Genomic DNA, 25556 nt, shown 5'->3' on the forward strand with positions numbered 1-25556 from the left:
GGGGGGGGGGGGGGGGGGCCTACGTGTGACGCTGATCGTCGGACCGGTCAGCGGTCATGCGATAAAAAAAATAGCGCATACGTCAAAGGCGCCGAAGTTTCCCAGCCGGGCTCCGACGCGTCGCTCCGAATACGTTCGATCGTTTCACGATCTCCGGCCTGAAATTCGTCCGACGACGACGGCACGTGGCCGCGGTTATCGCGAGCCGTCCGGGAGCTCCTGAAACGCGCGACTTTTTCCACCCCGTCACCGGTCCCGTCCTCTCTCGGCCGTGAGCGCTCTTCTCGCGCGCAAGGCAAGGGGCGAGGCACGCGATTCGAGCACGTTTCGCGCAGCGATGAGAGAGAGAAAAAGGGGAGGGGGGAAAGAAAAGAGAAGAAATGAAAAAGAACACACGTACCCTCCTTCCGCTTTGCGTCACGTACCCTTCGTTTTCGCGGGGGAATCCATTCTCGTCACGGTATACTCGTCCGTCTCGTCGGCCTCCTCGACGGTCTCCTGGCAATCGATACTGTCGGGCGTGCACACGCTCTCGCGTCGAAATAGGCCAATCACGGATTGGACCTTCGGCTGCTCGATCCCACCTGAAAGACGGGGGAGAAAGACGTGAAAACGGACAGGCCGGGGACGAAAGTCGTCAGCTGGTGTCACGCTGAGACGTGAATTTTTACGATCGCTTTCTTTCTTTCATTTCTTTTCTCTTCTCGTCTCTGCCGAGAGGCGAGACGACTCTGCAGTCACTCGCGACTTTACTTTAGCCGATCCTCCGAGAGTCAGCCCTGGTTTTTCTCTTTCTCCAGAAGTTGCCACGGGATTTCCATTCGTGAATTAATATTCGACGGTTAATCGACATTTTTCTCTCCTCTCTCGCTCGGTCTTACCTAAGAATGTGGCCGAGGGCGAGCTATAGGCGAGGTATTCCTTGTTGGAGCACCATGCTGGGAATTCATTCTGCTTGATAGGGTGACCCGACTCGTAATCGTCCTCGCGTTTCCACGGTAACATGGTCTCTGTGGCTGTGGGGGTGGTGACTCTGTAGCCTTCCGCGCCTAAGTCAAACGTCGCACACGTGCAAGAAACAAAATTCGGCGAAAAGAGTGGGGGAGGGATCGAGACCGCTGTGATCTCGGCGAGCGCGATTCTCGGCGCTGCGGATGCGAGGAAAATTACATATCTCAATATCGATCACTTTGTTGCCCCTTCGCCGTTCTCGCGAAACAAAACCGTGTGGGTATTGCTTTCGCGTGTTGCGCGCCACCGAGAAGGTCGAGCCCGCCGAAATCGCGGCAGCCTCCCGATTCGCGACGAGCAATCGAGAGGGATGAGAGGTTCGTGAAATGATAATGATCGATGATACGATATCTGAAGCATACAAATATATATTCAGGGCGTTTCGGAATTAATTAGGCGAATACTCAACTGGCCGATGGGACTGTCGCAAAAATCGCTGATAAAAAGTCGCTCTCATTTGCCGTTTATTCCAAGTAATCGTCACGTTAGTCCGGGTCCGCAATACGTGTAACAAGCCTTTAGCCTTTTGCTCTGAGCACCAAATTGTAACGTAATTTCTAGCAAAAAAGCGCTTCCAGCACTGCCAGACGTCGCAGTTCCTAAGATTTAAGCGTTATTGACACTTTCGGCCGCGCGTGAATCACACTTTCTGTCAGGAATTGCGTTGCATTTTATCGCTTAGAACAAAAAAGACTAAGAGCTCGCTACATCTAGCGTGGAAAGAACGGTGAATTCAACGTTTCTTATCTTTCCCTCTGGCTTACGATAGTCTATTTCGGTACCTCCTTTTTCTTCATGCTGCTGATTAAAATTTCACAAATTAACATCTCTTGTATAATAAATACTTAATTCAATATCGCTTAATTAAAACTGCGGGGATAAAGGGTATTTCTCAGCTTCTGATCTATCGCGACGTTCGACCGCAGCCGTTCGCCGAATTGACGATAAAAAAGAGCGGTCTCTCCAAGAGAGACGCGGGATCTCGCGCCAAGAAACTCGCCTTTCTTTCCGCATTTCCTCGATTCGTTCACGAGTTACGACCGTTTGGAGTTTCTACGCGCTCGGTATCTCAGTGGATGCCGGCTGCACCGTGTCTACTACCGTGCACGAACGGGGTCAACGACCTCGTGGTCCAACGGACGTGCTGGCAGAGGGTAGGGGCAAGGCCGCTTATGTAACGTAGTTATGTATTGAATTACGAGATCGGGTAGGAACTCGCACTCCGGGACTCAGCAGGTGGCCAGGCTTCCCTTCGGCAACGCCGAGCTGCTCGAGAACGCGATCTAATCGTTCGAGACGCCGGTATATCTTCGGTTCTAAAGGCCGCAGAGAGACCAAGATCACAAGCCGTTGGAAACCTGAGACTTCCGTGCTTTGTGACAGACGCGAAATCGCAATGATCGTTCTTCGAGAATGGAGATCAATTAATGCGGAATTGGAAAATATTCGTTCGAAATAGAGATCAGTTGACGTAGAGTCGGATGATATCGATCGTCTTCGGGTTGAAGCGGAAATTAGCTTAACAGCCATTCAACAATTACGTCACGCGACATTTGAATATTTTATACCCCTCCCTCCCTNTCCCTCCCTCCCCCCCCCATCCCTTCCGCTTTCACATTATTTTATCAGATTTCTTTAGATCCAGCACGAAAATCAGCACTGAAAGAAGGATTTAGTAGTAAATACTAAAATTTAATTAATATTTGCCGAGCAAATATTTGGTTTACTGCAACCAAATACAATAATTCAGTTCCGCATACTGTATGCGCAGTACTTCCGTATATTGTATATTTAGTATACAGAACTAAATTGTTCGGCAACAATCAAACGTCCGGTCGGCAAACATTCACCAAATTCTGATACTTATTACAGAATCCTTTTTTCAATGCGCCATGCGAATGACCCCTTACGATGACGGTCTAGGCGAGCTCCGTCAGCCAGTCGAGTCCTCGCTTGCAATTCCGGGACACCCCGCGCAAAAGAAAAGAACACCTCGCAGTAACACAAAGTCAAACGCTTGGGCTCTTTCCCTTTATCTTGAAACACGTACCGTCGCGTCCTATTTTCAAGTCTCCTTCGTCAGAATTAATCGTGTCCATCGACGTGGTAGTGGTGGTAGGATGTTGATTGTCGGCGTTTACATTGGGAGAATCTTTCGTTTGGAGATTTTAAAGTGCACATTAGACATGTCAGAGCTACAGGGAGGCTAATTATCTATCTAACTCGTGAGAGGCGCAATCGCGACAACGACGAGCGAGCGGCGAGTCTGGATACGCCGTGCGATCGATTCTTAATCAACCGCGTTTAATCACCGTCGTGTCGCAATCGAATCTTGCCGGTTAAAGGTTGACTCTCACTACCCGTCTAGACGACGGCAGACGAGCATCCGTCGATTCCGCGTCGAAACACTCTTCAGTGGTCTTGTATTATCAGGGTGACGGTGGAGGATATTGTGAATATTTCAATACAAAAAGCATCGGGGATGAACAAGAATGTTCTTGAATAGCGGAATGACGTCGAAAGACGTCATATTGACGTTAATATGACGTCCTTTGACGTCATTCTACTACTTGAACGGTTTCGACGGATTGGCAGACCATTATTCTCTATTGAAAGAACCAGGCGGGAATTCACACGGAACCCCATGCTTGTCTCTGGGGATTTTCGCCGAAAAAGTCGGTCCTAGATAATAAGCAACACTATTGTGTGATAACTATATAATATTTATATATATGTGTAACGCTACTTTTCTACTTGCATCCACTTAAGATATCTTAAACAAGGCAGTCGTATCAGGCATAATATCGTTTGCCTTGTTACCAAACTACCTTATCAGACCGTTCGGGGCCAATAAAGTTATATATATACTATTATTATAATTATGTGGATTCCTATGAATTTTCGTAGAAATCCATGTGGATGCCTACTTTCACAGGCTATATAGGTTTCTATATGGATTTTTAATATTCCGTATGAATTCACACGAATCCCCCTGGGAGCCCGGTTGAAAATTGTCTGCCGGGGGTCTGCCGCCCACGGACGGACGGTGAGGATCAACCTTTACTCTCCGTTCAATCGCGCTGGCAAAGTCGTGCGTTTCTCACCGGACGTTCGCGCGGTGAACGTGATCGCCGAGTCCCAGTCCTCCTTGCTGGAGGGCTTCGAGGTCTCCCCGTTCTCCAGCTCGTACAGCACGCCGTTGATGTAATCTGCGCACATTAATCCAGAAAAAAGATCAACGGAGGGAATCCCAGGGCGACTTCCGGTCGCGCGCTTCGCACGTACCTTGCCGGAGCAATTTCGTCGAGCCGTTCTGCTGCTGGAACTCCGGGAAGCTCACGTGGGTCGGCTTGCCGTCCTGTGTGCGCATTCGATCGAAATCGATTAGTGGCGGAAGGACGGATTACGAATTAAAGACGCGACAGACGATCGGCGACTCCGATCGATCCTTACTTTGAGCAGCTTCTTGCTGCGCTTGTGTCGATGCTTGTGTTCGCCCATCATCCGCCGGATGTTCATGTGCATCTTGTAATTGACCTGCGTCGAGAGATCGCGATCGTTCACCGCGTGCCGACTGTAGCTCAAGCGCCGGTGCTGTTTGCGTACGTGATCAACGTTTTTCATTACATTACCGTATAATCGCGCCGTCTATCGTACGGCGCGTGCCGTACGATAGATCACGCGGAGATCAGAGATCAGATCGCGCTGGATCTCTGAGAGGAGAGCCTAGACTACGACCGTAACTTTTTCTCCTACCCTTTTGTACGGTTTACAGAGCTCTTCGGCGAGCAGATGGTGGATCCGCGCGTCCGTCAGGTCTTTCTTGGAGGGATTGTACTCGAGTTCCTGCAGATCGATATTCCATCCCGCCTCGAGCTGGCTGCAGCTGGGGCTGAGGGAGGAAAATACCGTTTACGAACACCGGTTTGCGGATGTCGAGTGATTCGAATGCCGATTTGAACGCGCGTCCGCGTGTATCGCCGAGGACGATTAGAGGGTGCCGCTTCTCCGAATACCTTGCAATCTCGCAGTAAGCGTCATATTGCAGGCATCGAATACTTCTTTCAATGGCTGGCTTAATGTTCGCCGAATATACTATAGTTCCGAAGGCTCGGAGAAAGGCTCGCTTCTTCTCCGCGGATATTTGCCGTTTCTTTTCCCGAGGGTGGACAAATTCGTTTAGAGAACTCACGAGTGCGTCGGCTAAAATCCACCACATTCGTTTCTTTTCGCAAAGAAAATAATCGCACACACTCAACCGAAGCTAAATTCTGAACTAATTGAATTAACTTCAGTTAGGCGCTCGTAATTATCTTCTTTACGGAAAGAAGTAAACGTGGCGGGTGTCAACCGAGCACACACGTGAGTTTTTCCAAACGTGTTACTCCATCCCTGGGAAAGGGAGCGAAAAAATCCGCGGGGAAAATGGAAAAAATCCCGGATTTTCTTAAACTACGGTAAACATATCTATGGCTGCGTTTCGAAGTCGCAGCCGAAGGCGCAGAGTAGCACTTAATTGATCAATCAGAACAAGAAGAGCAAAGATTTCTGCGTCATGATTGGTTAATTAAATGTTACTCTACTCGTCGACGGTTTCGGAACGTAGTCTACATTTTCGAAAATTCACACTTCAAGGCTACTTTGCAAAAGGTTCTTTTCGAGAAGATTTTTCCTCGATGGCTTGCGAGCGATGTAAGAGGGACCAATCGTAAACGCCCGTTGAGTTTCGGAACAGCCACCGGGAGTGAACTTTTCCTCGAAGGGGAAACACGTTTTGGAATGCAGCCCGAAGCAGCTGCTTCACGCAATCGTTCATTTAGCTACGTCTAATTATCGCGAGCTAAGTGTCGTCGGGACGAGTCGCCATAGCAGGATATACGCGCTCACCTCGCGTTGAATTGTCCGTTCGTATTGCTGTAATTACGGAATATCGCCGACATGCTCTCGGTGCCGCTGATATTGCCGATCGTGGAGGCGTTTCTTCTTATGTAATCCAGGGCGTCCTTCATCGCCAGCTTCGAGTAGGTCTCCAGGATCTTCGGCTCGGCGCCGCAGTGGTCTCTCACGAGATAAGGCCGGATGAATTTGGTGTCGAATCGCTTGAATCTGCGGCAAAGCGGGTCGCGGAGATAGAGAAAGCGTCCCCGGGGCGCGTCTCATTTACGTCATTCTTTCTCCACGATGATAAGTAATAAGTCTCCAAGATGTATACGTGACTTTATTGCGACGCACGACTACGGTCGTGCTTCAAAATCGACTTCCGACTGCTTCTCATTTCGACATTTCGCTCGCGATGAAGACGTCTCTCGCAAATGAAGGATGCAAATCCGTCACGTGTCTCGTCCCGTCTCGTCTCGTTTATCTTCGCTTTCCGCGGTATTAATAGCTCCGGGGAGATTTCTATCGTTAATCATGAATACCGAATCGCGCGCACGAGCAAACAACAGGGTTATCGCTGAAACATCTTACTTATCCCGCACGTGGTAGTTGCCGTGCTTCCCCAAAATGTCCTCGATACCCGCCATCGTGTGATCCATTATCTGGGAAATCAGGAGAGCGTTATTTGTCTTTTCAGTTCGCCGGGCGGTAGTTCGCGGGTGTGCGCGATCCGCACGAGAATTTGCTACCGTATCGCGCTCGCGTGAGCAAACACAGGCAGTACGCCGTGTCGAAAAGCCTCGGGCAAAAATTGCCGAGCGGATGGCGCGCGCTCCGTAATGCCGCTTGACAGTGACGAACGACGGCGGCGACGCGCGCGCGTCGTCTCCCGATTCGCTCGATATTCCTCGCGTCGATTAATGCCGCGTCGCGACGTTCGATTGCGCGCCGAGGAAAAAGGGGGAATAAAAAGGAAAGAGAGAAAAAGAGGAGGGCACAACGCGCGCCGAGAAACCGGGATTCGGAGTAATTGCTCTCTACATTTCCCCGACCGGTGAAATTCCCGGCCGAAAAGCGACAGTCGGAGTCGCCTTTCTCTCGGAGCCGAGTAACTTTTCCAACTCCTCCGCTCTGAACCGCGCCGGAATGAATGCGTTCACTCGAAATCGGAAAGCGAGTCTGATGTATATATTCCACCGGCACGGATTCGCTCTAATCGACTGAAACGTTGTATCGATCAAGAATTCATTCTACGATTTGATCGAGCGAAACATTCACCCCCGTGACTCCGGGCGGCGGTACTTTTACCGTCACTTGGAGAGTGAATCGGATCTTTCGAGTGATCTTTTCCAGGGAACTTTCACTCCGGGAGATTTGTCGCGAGCGTGATTCATTGTTCAACAAGGTTTTCATCAATCTTGTCGAATTATCCGCGTCTAATTTACAACGGCGACTCGAAGAGACGGATCGTCTCCCTTTCTTTCTCTCTCTCTCTCTCTCTTTGACGCGATGGTCGCGATTTTCCCGAGGTAGAGTTCAAGACGACACGTACCCTCTCGTGAATCCTCTCGTTCATCGTCGGCTTCCTCTTCTCAGCCCGCTTGACGTTGAGGATCCTCACGAGGGGTTTGATCGTGATCCCCTGGAAAGAAGAGCGCATTACATATCGCCGTCATCGGGAAGGCAGGCGTTCGCATCTGGTCCATCCGTGCGGATTATCTGGCCGGCGCCAGAGAAGAGTCGCCCGCGGCTGATAAACGCTTCTGCCGGCGCAAAGCTGTATATGCTCAAGTATGTGTGCGACATCGATATTAACTTTCCGATCGACCGCGCAGCAAAGACATACACGTGCGAGAAGCGGCGGTTTTTTTTTTTGCAATCAATGTCTTCACCGAACACATACACACTCTCTCTCTTTCTCTCTCACTCTCTCTTATTAATCGGCGATCAAACGGATTTAACGGTGAGACTACAACACTTTTTTCCTCTTCTCTCTCCTCTCTCTCTCTCTCTCCCCGCGATAGGAAAATCCCGTCGAGAGAGATACTCGGCGAAACGCGCACGTGCCGCGTACGATCGCGTCTGAAAATACTGGGTCGTCCCAGTTTATTCGAGCGAGCCGCTCGCTGCACGCCTTGCACTTGCACAGAGGAACATATGCATCACCGTCGTTACGCAACGCCGTTCGCGCTGCCGGCATCAAGTTCGTCGCGCATCGATCGCTCGGCGCTCGCGATCGCACGGCGAACTTGCCAGCTCTCTCTCTCTCTCTCTCTCATTCTCTCCTTCTCTACGCTCTCACCTGGATGAACACGGTGAAGTAGATGACGGCGATGGTGGTGGTGACGAACATCGGCTGCAACGGCACGTGTTTCGGATCTATGAGGAGCACCAGAGCGAACGCCACGGCGCCGCGCAGGCCACCGTAGGACATCACGAACTTCTCCACCTTGTCCAACTTGTGCAACCGGAACTGGTTCGCCAGCGCCGTGAGCACTATCACGCCTGCGACGCGAAGCGACACGGCTCGTGATTACGGAAGTACGGATGCGCGATATCGACGGTGAAATTAAATTAAACCACCGCTGCGTCGGCGCCGGCGACGTTATTTCTTTTTCTCCTCTTTTCCATTTCGGTTACCGTGAAAATTCGCTCGCGTCGGTCGTTTCGTCGTTCGTCTCGTCGTTTCGACGTTTCACCGCGGACCGTCGGGAGTCCGTGAAAATCCACGCGCGTCCCTTTCGGCGTTTCATTCGCGATCGCGAGCGATTAACGCGTTCGTTGCCTCGTTCAAATTGAAAGTCGCCCACCGAAGACCGCGCTGTGTTTTTAGAAGTCGGTTTTAGCTTAATAGAGCGCTCACTTATAGAAAAGCACATGGTTGCAACTACATAGGTGACAACTCTGCGAATTTAACACCGTAAAACCACGAGATCGTGATTAGAGCGGCGTGAAGCCGATGTGACACGACTATTTCAATTGTTACGTGTACCCAGATAGTACAACGTGCCCCAGAATCATTCAGAATGTGTCCAGGAATGTTGGAGGGGTATCTTAGGACGTTCTCAGCACGTCCAGGATGATCCCAGGACGTTCTGTGGCTGTCTGTGCGCTCAGAGAAAAAGAAATAGTCGATGTAACCATAAAAATGTGATCATTACTACGGTGTTTCAATTTCTATACCCGCGATAAAAACAGTCAAGGCGCTGTTTCGCTGCATTTTTACAGTCGAAGTGGTGACTTGTTTTCTCCGAGTGTGCGTTTGCGCTCATGAGCGCATAAAAGTTATCAAATTGAATTTTGCGACCGGACGTTTTACATAATGTATTAAATGTGTGTTACGCTGGTAATGAACATGCTAACGTTCGCCAATTACACGAGGTCGGCGAGAATCGAAGCCGTCGCGATCCAAGTGTATTCAACGTATCTATTTAACGAAGCGTCGACGCGACGCGACTCGCGACCCTATCTCGAACTTTCCGCGCGATCGAGTGGCAAATTGTCCGGTTAGGCCGAGAAGCCGTAAGCGAGCGCGTCGCTCACGCTAAGCCGTGACGTAAGGTGCTCGTGTAAGCAGAAGTCAATTGTCTCAAGTCCCATTATGATTTCATCGTTTAACCATATCGCCTTACACGCGCCTCGACTCGCGACGAAGTGACGCCCTTAACGCCCGGCTGGCCGGTCAAGGCCCGCGCGATCGTGTCGAATCCTTCTGGCACGAATCGCTATTTATACCACGCGACTTTTCCTCATTTCCTCATTTCCGTAAGTCAAAATTATCCCGCTAATATAGAGGCTGGCCTAGAGGACGCTTTTATCTCGCGGCCACTTCGAGGCGGATCTCTCCCGTTCGCTCGTTGCCAAGAGAGAAAAAAATCAGGAAGAAGGGAAATCTCGCGTACGGTTGTTAAATTTAACAAAATTCCGCGCGTCCCGAGGCGGTCCCACGCACATTTTTGTGTGTTAACTTACGCACGAGGTGGATACGTTGAAAACGCAACACGAGTGTGTCGAAAACTGACACAAAAGTAACATCCATAATATGCTAATTGACATCGAAATGGAAAACGTGTTATTGGAACGCTTACGTGTGTTGGATATCGAGACTCGACACAGAATATTGAGATAACACTGACACAATATGTCCGACTGACGCGAGTGAAAAATTTGACAGAAAAATTTTAACAACGATCGATTTCAGTACAAGTGAAAGATATTTTTTATACCGTGAGTGCATCGGATCGATTTAACTTAACCGATTAACTTAACAGAAATGACGACTAAAAATACGTATAGCAAAAATACTCTGTTATATTTCCAAAGTTTTTTGAGAGAAGTTACGATGTAAAATTCAAGAGTTTCTCGCGCAAATCCCTCGAAATAGTCGTCCGGAGGCAAAGAGTTGAAAATATTCGAGATCCACCTCTGATCCCAGCTAATCGGCGCGGCATAATCGCTGGATGGGGGGGGGGGATGAAATCTGGTTCCCACTTACCCACGGCTCGATAAACGGAGCAGAAGACTATCGTCATGACGACGAACCACGTATTCCAGTTATGCGCATTGTTCACCGTGGCGACGCCGAGGAACATGAATATGATGGTCTCCGAGCTGCTCGACAGCATCTTCATTGTATACTTGACGGTCGTGTGGGACTTGTGCGATATATTCGCCTCGACGTAATTCTTCATGGTGATGCCGCAGAAGGTTATTCTGGAATAAAAGGATCGCGGGCTCGCAAAACGGGTGGCGTCCGTTCGCTATTTCTACGGTCGTGGCACGAGCGCGCGCGCGCGCGCGCGCGAATCTTCGTCCGTAATCGCCGGCAATTATAGCACACGCAACTGCGGAATTAAAGTACTCCGCTTACTCAGAGCTCGTTCTATTCGGCGCAATTAATATCCCGTTTACAAGCCGCGACAAAACGTTCGCGTCTACGGTTTTTCCACGTGGAATCGAGTCGACGAGAGCGAGAAAACCGTCGATGCTGCCGCCGCAAGCACTGATCTTTCAACCTTATTATCGGTACGTGTGTGTGTGTGCGGGACACCCGGTATCTCTCGATTCATGAGGAAGACGAATCGCACGACAAGTGTCTCCCGATTTAGCGACTTATTAAAGCGCATCGCTCTCGCTCGGAGCTCGCTCTCTTCGACGTTGCTCCATTCGACGTTGTCCCGTTTTGACATCGCTCGCGTCCTCCTCGAGATTCCAGCGAGGAATCGAACGCGAGACCGACGGGAAGGACTCCAAAATCTTACCCTCGATCGCGTTATTAGTGGGTGCGCGTGCGTGATATCCGATGTTATCATCGTTGTTACAATCGTTCGCGTCAAAGACCGACGTGATCCCTCGATTCGCAGCGAAGACAAATTGCACGGCCCATCCCCCTCCCGGCATCTCGATTTAGCGATTACTTGCCGAGTGTATTTCGGGGCTGGAGATGCGAGCGAGATAGGCCGCCAGCGAGCCGACGATTTATTTTACTCACGCCAATATACCGGACATGTGGAAGATCTCGGCGTTCAGGTATGCCAAGTACGCCATCACGAATATGAAGATCGGCTCGATTACGCGCACCTGGTGGGTGAACCTGGTGACGAAGCCGGTCGCGAAGCCCCAAATTATACCTATGATCGTGCCACCGATCGCCACCACCAGGAACGAGGCTAGGCCCGATAACACGTCCGTATAGATGATCCTGGAAGCGCCCATCTCGCTGTACGTCTCGAACATGTGATAGAGCACCTGCGTATACCGTATTAGATGACCTTTTATTCTCGCCGAAGGCTGCATGTGACTCCCGGACGCTTTCCTCTCCCCGTCGCCTCTCGGCGACGACGACGAAAGCGCGATTCTAAATGGTGATTCCAGCGAATCGAGCTTTCTCGTCATTCTTAGCCGACCCAATTTCCGACGACAAGAGAGGACACGAGCGTCTTCCGGAAAGCCAATTAACCGGCTCGCGAACGCTACGAAATGAAACTATAAATACGGAATACAACGGAGATGTAACGACCTATTTGCGGGAATACTCGATGGCCCCCGAAAAAATTGGGGCGACAAATGTATCGGGGAGATTCCCGCGATGGAAGCGCGATTCGCGCGGTTCTTTTATTTCCGGTTCGCCCGAAAGGAAGTGTCCTCTTCCAAGGATCGTGACTAAGTTGTGCATATACAGAGAGAGAAAAGGAAAGAGAGAGAGAGAGAGAGAGAGAGAAAACGGTATTAATAACCGTCGAAGTGTCGACGCTTCGGCCGATGCATTAATAAAACCGTCGACGGCTCGTATTTACAAGGAACGGGGGTGTTTGCGTTACACCGCGCTGTTTTATTCAAGCGCGGTATTCCAGACATATGGCCCCACGATCCCGCGAATGTGAACGCCGCATTATTAATTCTCGACGGGCGAGGGGGAGGGTGAAAAAGTGTTCGGCACACTTGACTCGCACTTTTACGACGGAGGCCGAATGGCGGGAGGGATCGATGTCGCATCGATCGCGTCCGCCGTGTTGCAACAAAAGCCCGGCGCGTTCCTTCGCGCGCGAGCATCGTCGTACTTTCGCTCCTATTTATTTATTATGCATTCTGATGCGAGGCTTTAGCGGAATATTAATCAACGTCAGCCTCAGGGTCGATCACAGGCCGCGAGGGGCTGCGCGGGGTAAATTTAATCTATCGCTGCCTTCTTCTCTCGCAACATCGCCGATTATTCGCGACGTTTCGCGCTGATCATCAATCAAAATAGTAGCCCGGCAACTAAGTAGTCCCCTTTCACGCCGAACACATTCTTCCTGTTTTTATCTCTTCGCGTCCAATTTATTCGCCCGGGGTGCAGTTTACCTCCATAAAGACTCCTAGTATTCGCATCGGCCAGCCGCGCTCGTTTCTTTTCATTTCGCGTTGCGATCGCGTTCGTTATTTCTCTCTCTCTCTCTCTCTCTCTTTGCCAAACTTGTAAATATCAAAAATCGTTCTACAATATGGCCGTATCTTTCTAAGACTCTTTACTGTATGGACTCCGAGAACTATATAAATTTCATACTCATCTTTAAACGAGATTTATATTTGTAAAAGAAACTTTAAAATTTATATTTGTTATACAAATATTTGTAAAAGAAAAAGGAATTTTGTTTCCTCCAACCAAAACGCGTTTGACCGCCCATTGTCAGGTAGATCTAACCGAACTTATTTTTCAATGTATAGAAAACCTATACACGGAAGAAAAAAGATTAGCTGCAATAGCTTAATTAGTTGTATCATATGGACACCTGAAACTTTAGCAGCATAAGCAAATGTAATTGTTGCAGTAGCAAACGCACTATCGTAAATGTCATTTACGATAATACATTTGCGGCAGCAGCAAAAGAGTTTGTTACCGCAGCAAAAAGATGTGCTACTGCAGCAATTAAAGTTGCTTACACTGCTAAAGTTTTAGGTGTCCATATATTACAACTAATTTAACTACCGCGACTTTTCTCTTTCTTTTTTTCCGTGTAGAAGACCTAAATGAAAGTGTGTGTTCATTGGAGATCAGTAAACATTCATTGATATCGATGAAATATATTCTACTGATTTAATCAGAAACATTATCATTGATTCATTATCATTTCATTTCTCAAGAGAGAAATAACGTGCTTAAAATAAATTTCTTTCATTTTTCCCTTTCATTATTTGTAATTTTTATTTTATTCACTACTCTATTGTATACAACATAAATAAACAAATTCGCTTTGTATTTAAATTTCGCAAAATTGCATTAATTAAAGGCTTCGAACGTAAAACGTTCTTAACGAACTTTGTCCCAGAGTGACAATAAAAGCATTTATTTCTCTCTTTCTCTTTCTCCCTCTCAAAGCGAAACGGGGGCGTCTCGTTCAGCCTTCGCATTCAGTCCTCTCGTTTGTTACATTCGCTTCGCGAATGAAGCGACCGGAATCGATCGGCTTTAATCTTCGTTTATCTAAACATCGGTGGACCCGGACTCGGTTCGCGCGATAGCTGATAACACCGTGTCCGGTGTAATGTAAATGATGCGATACTCACGACAGTGACCGCGTCGTTCAGCAAACTCTCGCCGAACACGACGATGTAGAGTATCTCGTTGACGTGGATCTCCTCGAAGACGGCTAACACCGCGACCGGGTCGACGGCGCTGATCAGCGCCGAGAACAAGAACATGTCGAGGAGGGGCGTCTCGAAGCCGAACACGCCGCTTTTCCCCAGCAGCCACAGCGACATACCTGCGACAAAGAGAGCCGTCCGCGAGAGAGACAGCGGGACTTGTTTCAATTCGCTCGGGAGAAAAATCCACGATTCTTCCGCACCGTAATTTCGCGCCAATTATCGCCGTCCATCATAAATCCATCTTTAAGCTTGCGCCCGTAACGAATCGTCAATCCATCGGGATTATTATTATCCGATCAATCGATCGCGCGCGCTCGCCATGTCGTTGAACGCGCCGCCGGCGATAAGAGGGAAAACGGCGAGATTAACGGCCCCGAGGATAGAAATGTTGCATTATCGGCTACCGCGGTACCACCCACGCTTTCGTATATTCGTATATGCGTCGCGCTCTCGCCTTCTCCCTCGTGGGCGATTTGCGCGGCGAAGAGGCGGCGACGCGTTTAGTTTTGATTTCGATTCCAGCGCGCTGGAAATCGCCCGAGATCGCCCGATTCTCGTCGGCTCGAAAGCGCGAGGAGAAACGTCGACCGCAAACACCAAGTCCGCTCTCGGGTCTGACGATTGCACACACGGCTGTGTATTAATCGAGATCGCGCCGCGTGCGGATTATCGATCGACGTGTCGTCATGTGGCACCGTTAAACACTTTTTACCGTGTTTGCGCTACTTGGAAATTACGCGACGACGGTCGCCTAGAGTCGCTTCTGAGAAGGCGATAAGGCTGACGCCGCGACGTTCATTCGATTAATTCGGTTAATCGAACGCCGCGGAGTCGCATTACGATAATTATGGCTCTCATCGGCGCGATAAAGTAATTAAGGCGGCGATCTCGTGACTTGACAGTTAACCGTGATCATACTTCGCACCTTCGCCGGCTCTCGCGTCTTCCACGAGCGTCATCGTTATCGAGATCTGTTTGCTAATATCCGCGGCTTCTGACGCGAAAAAAAAATGATACAAGCCCCTGTCTGTTTGCTTGCGTATTAATTAAGATCGTGTCGAATTGTCGTCGCCTTATTCAAAGCTGTCGCGGTAATCAAAGGCTTAACGTCTGAGGAGGCGTTCTATAAAATGCCAGGGAATTACAGCAAAAACCACGTCGTAATTAATACACAATTTTATTTATAGAAAGGGGAGGGCAGAAAAGCACGTCCTTCTCATGTTCGTTTCACAACACGCAAATGGTATACTGTAACATTTTGCAGAGATCTATCGACCTTGGACCCGGTTAGTTTTTGCGACGGTTTATACGACGATAAAAGGTAACCGTCTAGAAATACGACTGACAACCTTTCCTATAGGAAACTTCGTTCGCAATGGGGAATCACGTCTGTCGTTTGTAGCCGATATCGTTATCGTTTCTGTCTTTTCCCTAACGAGAGGTTTCTTTAGTTATACGAGAATGTGACGATAACTGTTATCATCCTGAATATCTCCGAGGAATAAAGATATTTTGTTGACGACTGGATGAAAATGAGAAAAGTTTACATTTACAGAAGGTGCTCAACGTAATGACCTTTGGTATCAATGTAATTTTCGTTGAACGGACTTGGTTGAAAGTGAGCCGATTTTGATCCCCGGAGTGGCAAGTAAAAACAGTTTTTCAACCGCTGAATCTGACCTTTAAAACATTGTAATTCATCGGGAAAGTAATAGAATCAACACATGAAGCTATTAAACATCCAATACCGTAAATTATTATCGCTGACCTTTACGGACGTATTCATTCATTTCTGCTAGATGACACGATAATATTCTTATCTCTAATAATTCACGTCCTGACCAGTCATTTCGTCTGAAACCCGATTTATCATTTCCCATCCAACTTATAGCTTAACCTGACGATAATGTAAAGGATAATGTAAAGTTTGTAAAATGTAATGTAACGTAAGATTCTTCTATTCATGGTTAATCACGAAACTTTTAAACTTACGTACAAAACCATCGGTTTAATTATTAATCACGATAAGAAGAACAGAATTTTTGCATCGTCACCAGTTTAAGTCTTAGATCACACAGGTTGAGCAGAAAATGAAAAGCCGGGCCTGAGATTCGCGATCACCGCGGAATCAAGTCGCGCTTCATCGCACGGCGATGGCGATTGTCGTCAGGATGACAGTTGTGGCAGCGTTCCGCGGCGTCGACGCGAGCACGTGAGCAGACGCGTCGACGCGCGCGCTATTTTCGTACGCGCGTTCTCAGGCCGCGTCTGTGTTTTCGAGACGAACGTTTGCACTCGAGCTAGACTGCGAACAGACCGGACAGCGTCGAGAAACGAAAATTCGGAAGCGGAGAAGCGGTCATTCGCGAGGTGTTCGCGAGGTTTCCTCTCCTCCCGTACACGTCTTCGCAAACATCAAACGCAAAACGACTCGTTTACGAGAGCGCCGTCGCATCGTCCGCGATTTCCTTGTAAATTCTTCGTAGATTTCGCGCAGTCACGTGTAAATCGTCGAGCGATCATTTTCACGGTAACATCCGCGAAAAACTCCCGAGAAGCGTTGGATATCTCTTTCCCTGGCAGATCGTACGTTCGATTTGTGAGCCGATTTTTCCCATCGTGAAAGCTCGTTAGTTTGAAGTTTTAGAGCCCGTAAGTCCACGGGAAAGGAATAAGTGACTGCTTTACTCACAGCCGACGTCCCCGGCACGAAAACTCGATATTTCCACGAACTTTCACTTCTCGATAAGGCTGACATATGTTAACGGTGTAACGTTAAACTGCTCCGGACGTCTCGGGAAGAAACCGCTGGGACTTTGGGGATCTACCCTCTCCTATTTATCCCTCTCATACACTATTTATATGTAAAGAATAATTATTTCTAATTAAAGAGAATTACAGTGAAAATGGATTTAGTTGAATCTACCTGGCAATGAACAACTAAACGCGTTTCGGTTGAAGGAAACCAAATTTCTAATCCTCACGAATTGAGTTTGGTTCTTACAATCACAGAAATTCCGTTTCCTTCAACCAACACGCGTTTGGTAGATTTACCTGATAGTAGGAACTATCGGGTAGATCCAGGCTCATTTTTCAACGTGCTAATGACAAATAAAAGACCGATAATCAAATTGTGATTCGACATCTTTTCGGATCGCATCATGTCGCAGTAACGATACCGCGTCTAATTTCCTTCCTGACACATCCTCCCGATGCGAGAGGAAGGATGCGGAAAAGATCTCGAGGAGCGTGACTTCGCAGGCTACGCGGCACGTTGATGCGACGTTTTCCGCTCGAAATCACTCGATCGACTCACGCTCGCTCGTAGTTCCGACGAGAGGAGCTTCTTTCCTCCCGGGGATACTCTCTGCGGGGTACAGCCGATACGTTTTAGCGCGCGCGAAATCGACGAGGGCAGCGGGGCGGAAGACACGGCCGAGTTGGAAGGAGCGGCGCCGAGGGAAAAGAAATAATTCGAGCGAAATTCGCCCGGCGGCGGCGCGCGTCTCTCGGTCGCCTCCGTCGTCGCCTCGTTACCTACCTATCGACATCGTATTAAATATAGTCCCAAGGACGGCGAACAGGAGTATCGTCCCGAGATGGTCGAAGAACAGCCGATTGGGCATGAAGTAGCCAGCGTCCAGGATGATGGGCGGCAGCATGTAGAGGAAGAACGTGTCCGGCGTGAGCGGCGACACGTGGACGCTGCTCGCCTGGAACAGCAGGACTCCGACGACCACGCCGACGACGATCAGCAAGCAGGACTCCGGGAAGATCTTGTTGAGCTTCGGCGTCATGTGGAAGCCTGAATCAGTTGAAGCGTGATCGCGATCGATCGAGGCGATCGGTCAATTAATTTTCGAATCCGAATATTTTCGAACTTGAAGAGCGCGTTAATCGAAATGCGATCCACAAACGTGTAAAATTAGGAAATGATTGGTCGTGCCGAAGCTGAGATAATTGAAATCAAAGTTAGCACAAGTTTCATCACAGATACGAAAACTGCTTCGTCACGTTTTCATTCTAGCAGCCAGTACTATTCGGCATATTCGAAGCTTCGAACTCTATTCGGAGATTCGAAACGTCGATGCTGCTGATAGAACGAAGCAGCGTTGATCGAACTCTTTCGCGTTGTATTACTTTTTCAACAATCGTCACGGATCAACTACCTTAAAGCGTGATCGCGTTCCGATCCGCACGTCGATCTGGGCAGCTATCATGAAACTGTTCGGAAAGATTCCCGATCGGAATCGTTCAATTATACTCTAGAAAACACAATAAAAAACTAGGGAATAATTGAGAAATTTCGATCGGAAATCTCTACGAACACTTTCATAATGGGTGATCTGAAGGCGTTTTTGCCGATCTCGACGGGAATCTTTAGCGTTATGTTAGCGCCGTTGTTAATTTAACCGAAGGATCGATTTTTTCTCTTTAATGGGACTATCTCCGGTCGAAGCGAAGATCGAAAGAGCGATTTCTCTCTCTCTCTCTGTTGCTCGCAGAACTCCTAGAAAAGGAAAGGGAATCAAACATTGATCGGTCCTTACAAATAGTTAAGAAACTGTTCGAAAGAGAGACTCCGAGGCTAAAATTGGGGACCAACGGGGACCCTGACGGTTATACCGAGTGTGAAATAATTTCAACGCGCGGAAGGTAATCCCCAGGTTTGGCTAATCGCCGTCACCGGGAGCGCAGCTCGCCGAGATGAAGAAGCAGATGAAAAGCGGCTGGGACGGAGGGGGTTAATTAGAGGCGAGATGTGACTCTTGATTTTGTGTCGTGCAGTTTCGCGCTTTATTCGTCGAAATTATCACGCCGGTTCTCGGCAGTGCCGTGTCAGAGCGCAGCACACACAGGTATAACGTGTCTTTCACACCGGAGCCGCGAAAGACCCGCCGATGATGCTCCGGCGAATGTGCGCGACCTGTGCGAACGTTACATCGCACTGTGATATCACGTTGTTCGAAAACGTGCCAGATATTCTGTGTACGTTGTTCGCTGCACATCGGTGAGTGAGTCGTCGGACGGAGACGACGTATTCATTGTGCTCAAATTACGTATAATCGGGCAGAGGGTTTTCCCTCCTCACTGAGACACGCGTTGCGGTTTTCTCGTCGAAAGCAGAAGGGTCCGCTATAAGAGGGTGCTTGACTGTCGAAGTCACCCCTGAGTCATCCCTCAGTATTTTACAGAAAGTAAAGTCCAAGCTTCGATATCGGATAATCTTTCACTTTTTATTTACGCGGCTGGAATATAATTAGATAATTAATATAATTGCGCAACCCGACAGGATGGTGTGTAATAAGAGACGGAAAGATCGCAACACTTCGATGAGCTTCAGGGCGCTCCATCGAATAGGAAAATTCAACCTTCTGAGAATGATTGGTAAACACATTTTCCCGGTGGTTACGGATGCATCGTGAAGCTCATTAAAAGAAAGAACAGGTGTTGCGTGCGTGTCATATATGTTGTATTATCACTTAGATGGAAAATGACACGAATTCCAGTCTTATATATTTATATCTAAGTTCGAAACTGTGATAATTAGAGAACCGATATAACTCGGTCGTTATAATTCAAATTATTTGTATGATCTTCAACGTTATGTTAGGTATTAGGGGAAAAAATAATTTTGTTGTTGACAGCATGTCGCAACTGTGACGGCAATAAAATTTAGTTGGCATAACTCGAATCTATTGGTATGCATGTACTATCTTGAATGATTAATTCCTCTTGCGTTTTTATATTGAATTTCACCGCACGACTTATGGAAGAAACAACAGTACAAACCGAATATGTATTCTCTACAACAAGTGTACCGGCTACATTGACTTGTTTTGAAATTCTAAGAGCTCCTTCCGTCATGACTTACAGCGAACCTTCTTAGTTGATAATGTTTAAGAGTGCATAAATTTGTAACTCTTAATTGTAATTTGAAATTATGATTATTTTCATTTATGGCGATATATTTATGGCGGGTAGTATTTTATTTTCACTATATTTTACATCAAGTGTATCAAAGAACATTATTACCGTATAATAAAATAATAATAATAACAACGACGAAATTAGCGAAATATTCATAATTAGAGCAGAAACAATTTTGTTGACAAGATAGAAAATATTCTACTGAATGAATTTGGAATCCTTAATACATGTTAATTTGCTGTTACAACGAAATAGTGTTTTTTTTTTGCACTTACTAATCCGTTCTTACGGCGAAATAATTTGTAGATTCAGCAAAAATAATCCAGCGACCGGCTGAATTCGTATTCTTAACGAATCGTTTTGCTTTGTCCATGCAGTAACTGACAGATTTTGCTGCGACAGCATAAGACTTGCTGCGTTAGGAAATTACTTTTCTCCGTGCGTAAGGCTGAAAATCGTGTGTAATTTTCGCGTAATTTTAGATGAGGTCTACGTGCGTCACAGGATATTATTCCGCCGACGGTCTCCGGACGGGTGTGAGAAAGATCCCCTCGTCCGTCCGCGCGAGCCGCAAAATCGCGGGTCGCAAGACGCTCCCCTCCCCCTCCCCCGTGGCGCGAGCAATTCCTCCGAAAAACCGTATTCCGGCGACATGTCGCGGGGGATAAATACAGATCGAATTGCGGAAACGCGTCCCGCTGACATTTTCGGCGCGACAAAAGACCCTTTGTTCGTCCGAGACCTGCCGGGCGTAAGCTATTAAAAACGAAACGCGGCGGAAAGAGAATGTAATGAGCTTTTTGTATAATGACGGTGGCACAGCCTGTTCCCAATGACGTCTGTATCTTCGTTGCGTAAGCGAGCGGAAAAATATGGAATGCGCTAATAACGTGCCGGTCGAAAAGCGTCATTAGCGCGCGCAAATTGACACAGCCCGGTAGAGGCGGTTAATAAAAGCGTGGCAGATGTTTACATCGATCGCGACAATGGCTGGCAAAGTGGATTCACAATTGCGATAATTTTTAGATCCCGCATTGTCGGTCGTCAAGTTCGAAATTATCGGACGGTACGTTGTATTGTGCGGCCCGCCGTGTTTTCAATTACATCGCCATGCGCGCGCAATTGTCACCCGCGTTCGCAGAAGTTAATTGCAAGTGCGACTTGGAGGATCTAATTAGGCCGTCGAATTTATCGCTCGAAACGCACAATCGCACCGTCAACCTCCGTCGAGCGGTATTGAAAGTCATTATTGTCCCATTAAGGGGGATGCCATATCCGAAAACTTATTACCGACGGAATACTGATTCTTTTCTTCTGCAAAATTTACGTCTCATCGGTTGCACGGAATTATGTTGTGAATTAAACGCTTTCGCACAGTGAAAGTACGCGCGAAACTGAACTGGAGCCGGATTACTCGATACGTGACGAAAATGATGAAAAATTTCGAAATCGACATCTTTAGCTGTCGTCTAATGTAAATATTTGTCTGATACGGAAATCCTGCAGCTTGTACATACCGAATGTGCCAATGCTCCCAGTCGGGAGTACCTCAATATTTCTATAGCTTTTCAATTAGATTTAGTGGCTTAAGAAGGTACGAAAAGGTTTGCAGAAAAATCGTTATATATTTGGGTTGGATTTCCAGTTAGATGTGATAAAACAGAGCGCATATTCGTCGCGTTCACATTTACGTACGATGTGTACAAACGATGACACGATAGACGATAATCACTAAGCTGCTTTTTCCGCCGGACGCGAGCAATGTTTACGCGACGTAACGTTTGGAGGATCGCCTCTGCTTTGTCGACGCTTGTCAAGTTCGTCAACGGTTGTGGCATCCGATTAAAAATCAATTCGGCGATGGGGCGAGACGAGATTCACGAGGAAAAAGCGAGTCGGTCGCGTCCTTGCTCCTCAGCGTTTCCGGGCTTAAAAGTTCACGCGAGTCTTACAAGGGATAATTCCCGGGCACGGACTCGGGAATATTCATGCACCGTATAATCCATGCAAATGTCTCAGGGGAGAACGCATAAACGTGAGACGTTAGCTACCCGGACCGCTTCCTTCCGCTTAAACATCGCCGGGCTTCGCAACGACTTATTATCCAGCGGAAAATCTCGCGCGTTAATTCCCTCCCTAGCTCTTTCTCGTTCTGGAGGAGGACGAACGGAGAAAAAGAAGCAATTTCGCAGAGCCCACCCCGCCCCGACTTACCGATCTTCGCGATGCTGGCGAAGAAGATCCATATCCCGATGACGAAGGGCGTCTCGACGCGGGGGAACTCGACGGTGATGATGTGGTACTCCGGCTTCGGCGAGTTCTCGTCGTGCGCGGAGGATCCACCGGCGGTGACGGCGACGTCGTCGTCGGCGGAGCGCGCGGTGAGCTGGGAGTCCTTAGACCGGCCGGCGGTGTCGTCGCCGCTCGCCGAGGACAGGCTGCGCAGGGTGGCGTCGTCGGACAGGGCCGAGCGGACCGGACCCATCGGCCCGAAGCCCATGCCGGGGTAGGCGCTGTGCGGGTCGCTGGGGAAGTCGCCGACGTCGGCCTGGGGCCCGTGCGCGGCCTGCTCCTCCGCCGGCTGCATCCGCTCGGCGGAGCCGAGGAACGGCGCGAGGCCGGCGCGCGCCGGCTCGCAGGCGACGACGAGCAGCAGGAAGTGCACGGGGATGATCATCGTGGCGAGGCCGTGCGGCATCCGACGACTCGTCGACGACGACGACGACGGTAATGGAGGACGATCTTCCGTCGATCGCCGTCGTCCGCGCACGTCCGTCGCCGGCGACTCACTGCTCGCTGTACCATCAGAAGGGAACCCCCGACGACGACGAACGCGCTCGGCACGATGTTCCCGAATCGCGGCTGTACACTGCGAAGGGGGCCGACGGATTACCCTCCGGGTGCAGTCACATGTACGCACTCATACACACGATGCACGATGTGTACACGAGCCACCGTTGCGCCCTTCGACCCGCTCGCACCCCCGGCGTGATCGCTCTCCTGGCTGGCTCACGCTATTCGCCGACTCGATCGACGATTCCGGAGCGACGATTTCGACAGCCGCGTCAATGAACTCTCTCTTCCTTCTTCCTCTTCTAGCGGCGCACGACTTTCCTCGACGACGACGAGTAGTAGTCTTTATCGTCCCGCTCGAAAGCTGTCGCGGTTTATTTTTCCTCTCCCCCTCCCCCGTCCCCCCGGTGATGATCGCCGCGTCTGGCTGAGATTTTTTTCCAGGAATGCTCGATGAAGCCCACCCTCTTTCTCTCTCCCTCTTTCTCGTGCGTGGAGGCCAGTCGGTCCGGCGATTGAACGTGGAGCCGAGCGAGTCACAGCGCCGAAACGAATGCCGCGATCGACTATCGCGGCAGTAAATCGCTGAAACGTCGAGTCCAATAATTAAACGTGACTCATGGCAGCTTCGTCGTCGCCGGACAAGTCGACAGCTGCTCGTGGAGCCTCATCGCTCCCCCCGTCGCCGGAGAGAGACGTCAGCGACAGGGCCGACGAGCGCAACCCCCGAATGTCGCACACACCGGGTGCCGCGCGTAAGAAGACGAACTCGGGCTTTCGTTCGCAGAGACGACGCTGCTTGTCTTACGCACCGTTCGCGAATACCGAGACGCTCTCAAGTCTTCACGGTGTCGCCTGGCGATAAGCTCGAGGTCTGATCGACACGCGACCGCGGCGGCGGCGGCCCGAGGACGTCGGCGACGACGCGGTGGAGGGACGGGAAGGAGCGCGATGATAACGGGCGCGCCGCATTATAAAGTACAAGGAGAGGACTCATCGAAGTGGACGAGTGTCGCACCTTCGCCGGCGTGCCTCTATCGACCGACCGAACGAACCAACGACCGACACGGCAGCACTGCACGGCCGCGTACTGACGCGCGCTGCTCGTCGAAGGTGGCGACGACGGCGACGACGACGGCGATGACGCCGGGGAAGCGCTGCCAAAAACGTGCGTAGGCAATGCCCTCGACGGCGGGTGGATGATAACACTCTGTCTTTCTTTCTCTTCCGTCCGTTTCTCTCTCGCTCTCTCACCCTGACCCTATCCAGCGCTCTCTTCCTTTCACCCTCCTCTCGCTCCCACCAGGTACGCGCACAGAAGCTTCCAGCCAGCTGATCGTCGATGAAAGCCGCGCAAGCGTCGCGACGCCCCGATATAGCGCTGCCGGCAGCGGTGGAGGCGACGGTGGTCGCGCAGCTTTCCGTGCCTCGGCGCCGTGCTACGCCGCTGCTACCGCGCTCTCCTCCTCGGCGAGCTCCCTCTCGCCAGAAATATCCGCCTTGCGTCGGTTGACGCGCCGCTCGTCCGATTTACGGCACGGTGCTTCGAGAGTCTCGCCCTGGGAATCCGCGCGGAACGGGGTTCTCGCTGTGCCGCGGTGTACCCGGGGTCGTCGATGAAAATCAGTGGACCACCGATCGATCGGCTTCCGTCGTCCACGTAAACGTCCATGGCCGCGCGAAGCCCTGCCCGACGTCGACCTTAAGCCGGAGAGACGCGTCGCCGGCTCTCGTCGGAGACACATCGCTTCAACCTTGACCTTCAACCTCGCGACGGACGCGCGTCGTCGGTGGCGCGTGCGATTTCGCTTACCTCGCCGCGCGATTTACGTTTGTTTGACGAGCAAGCACGTGGAGACGCTCGTCAATCAAGGTGCATTACCGTGGCGACGCACCGACGCCGATGCAACGGAAAGACAGAGAGAAAGAGCGAGAGGGAGAAGGGCAGATCATGTTTCCTCCTATTTCTCTCTCTCTCTCCCTCCCTCGAGGCCGTAAACGCCGCGAGTCGGCGAGAATTAATCGCGGCGACAGTAGCGCGCGCCGGCAGCGCGGTAGGAAATGCGGTTAGATAAGGATTTATTGTGGCCGGCTTGCGTAATGAGAAACTTATCGGCGCGATACGTCCGCGGCGAGCGCGATTCGCAGACACGTCGTCCGCTGTTTGCAGAAGACGATAGAGAGGAGCGCCACTCGCGCCACCTTCGCCCACCCTTCCGTTTATCTTCCCACCTCGTGCATACGCCTCTTGGAGCGTGCGAACGTTTATCAAGATTTAACCGGCTTACCCGGGAACCCTCGACGCCGCTTCCCGCACGGTTGTACGCGCGGTTGGACATAAAAACCGCCGGCCCAAGCGCGTCCTCGCGTGTCGTCGAGCGCCGCTCGCTGCTGCGCGCAGTAAGAACTTTTGCGTTAAAAGAGGTCCACTGAAACTTGGTGTTAACACAAGCGGAATGTGTTGAGAGGTACACAAATATAATGCTGAGTTAACACATTTATCCTGTCAACATGTCGCTGTGTTAATTTAATGTTACACTTGTGTACGTTTTAAGGGAATGCTACAGCAGTTGACGAACTTCATAAGTGTCGATAACGCAGAGGTGATCCTAGAAATGTTGTGTCACATTAATATTGACAGAATCACGTTACTCTGTTTGTATTCCTCTTACACATGTAGGTCTTGCGTAAATGTTGGCGCGACATAAATGTGAATAGGATGAATGTGCTCCGTTTTCCCGTATCTAACGAAGAATCTAATTAAGATATATACCATTTTTTCTGCGAACTTTACGTATCTTTTTAGTAAGATGCAG

General features: G+C 49.7%; 1 protein-coding gene across 5 annotated transcripts in view; it reads right to left on the bottom strand.

Moving 5' to 3' along the window:
• The window catches only part of LOC106744401 (probable Na(+)/H(+) antiporter nhx-9), a 27853-nt gene extending 3789 nt beyond the window's left edge, over positions 1 to 24064 (bottom strand). Inside the window, exons 1-17 of one of the 5 annotated variants that reach the window (XM_014619151.1) lie at positions 22162 to 24064; positions 17558 to 17821; positions 13936 to 14132; positions 11381 to 11637; positions 10385 to 10602; positions 8192 to 8394; positions 7442 to 7531; positions 6481 to 6551; positions 5899 to 6117; positions 4756 to 4903; positions 4465 to 4605; positions 4297 to 4369; positions 4116 to 4220; positions 3062 to 3163; positions 882 to 1049; positions 426 to 584; positions 14 to 280 (exon numbers count right to left, since the gene is read on the bottom strand). In XM_014619151.1, the coding sequence (XP_014474637.1) occupies positions 48 to 280; positions 426 to 584; positions 882 to 1049; positions 3062 to 3163; positions 4116 to 4220; positions 4297 to 4369; positions 4465 to 4605; positions 4756 to 4903; positions 5899 to 6117; positions 6481 to 6551; positions 7442 to 7531; positions 8192 to 8394; positions 10385 to 10602; positions 11381 to 11637; positions 13936 to 14132; positions 17558 to 17821; positions 22162 to 22645 (3132 nt within the window). In that variant the 5' untranslated portion in view covers positions 22646 to 24064 and the 3' untranslated portion in view covers positions 14 to 47. Of the gene's footprint in view, positions 1 to 13; positions 281 to 400; positions 585 to 881; positions 1050 to 3061; positions 3164 to 4115; positions 4221 to 4296; positions 4370 to 4464; positions 4606 to 4755; positions 4904 to 5898; positions 6118 to 6480; positions 6552 to 7441; positions 7532 to 8191; positions 8395 to 10384; positions 10603 to 11380; positions 11638 to 13935; positions 14133 to 17557; positions 17822 to 22161 lie in introns of those variants that run through there. The other 4 variants (XM_014619152.1, XM_014619150.1, XM_014619154.1 and 1 more) reach the window with 4 other exon arrangements.
• Between the last annotated feature and the right edge of the window lie 1492 nt (positions 24065 to 25556).

The sequence above is a fragment of the Dinoponera quadriceps genome, unplaced genomic scaffold (genome assembly GCF_001313825.1).
Source record: "Dinoponera quadriceps isolate SergipeBrazil2010 unplaced genomic scaffold, ASM131382v1 scaffold777, whole genome shotgun sequence".
Classification (NCBI taxonomy): domain Eukaryota; kingdom Metazoa; phylum Arthropoda; class Insecta; order Hymenoptera; family Formicidae; genus Dinoponera; species Dinoponera quadriceps.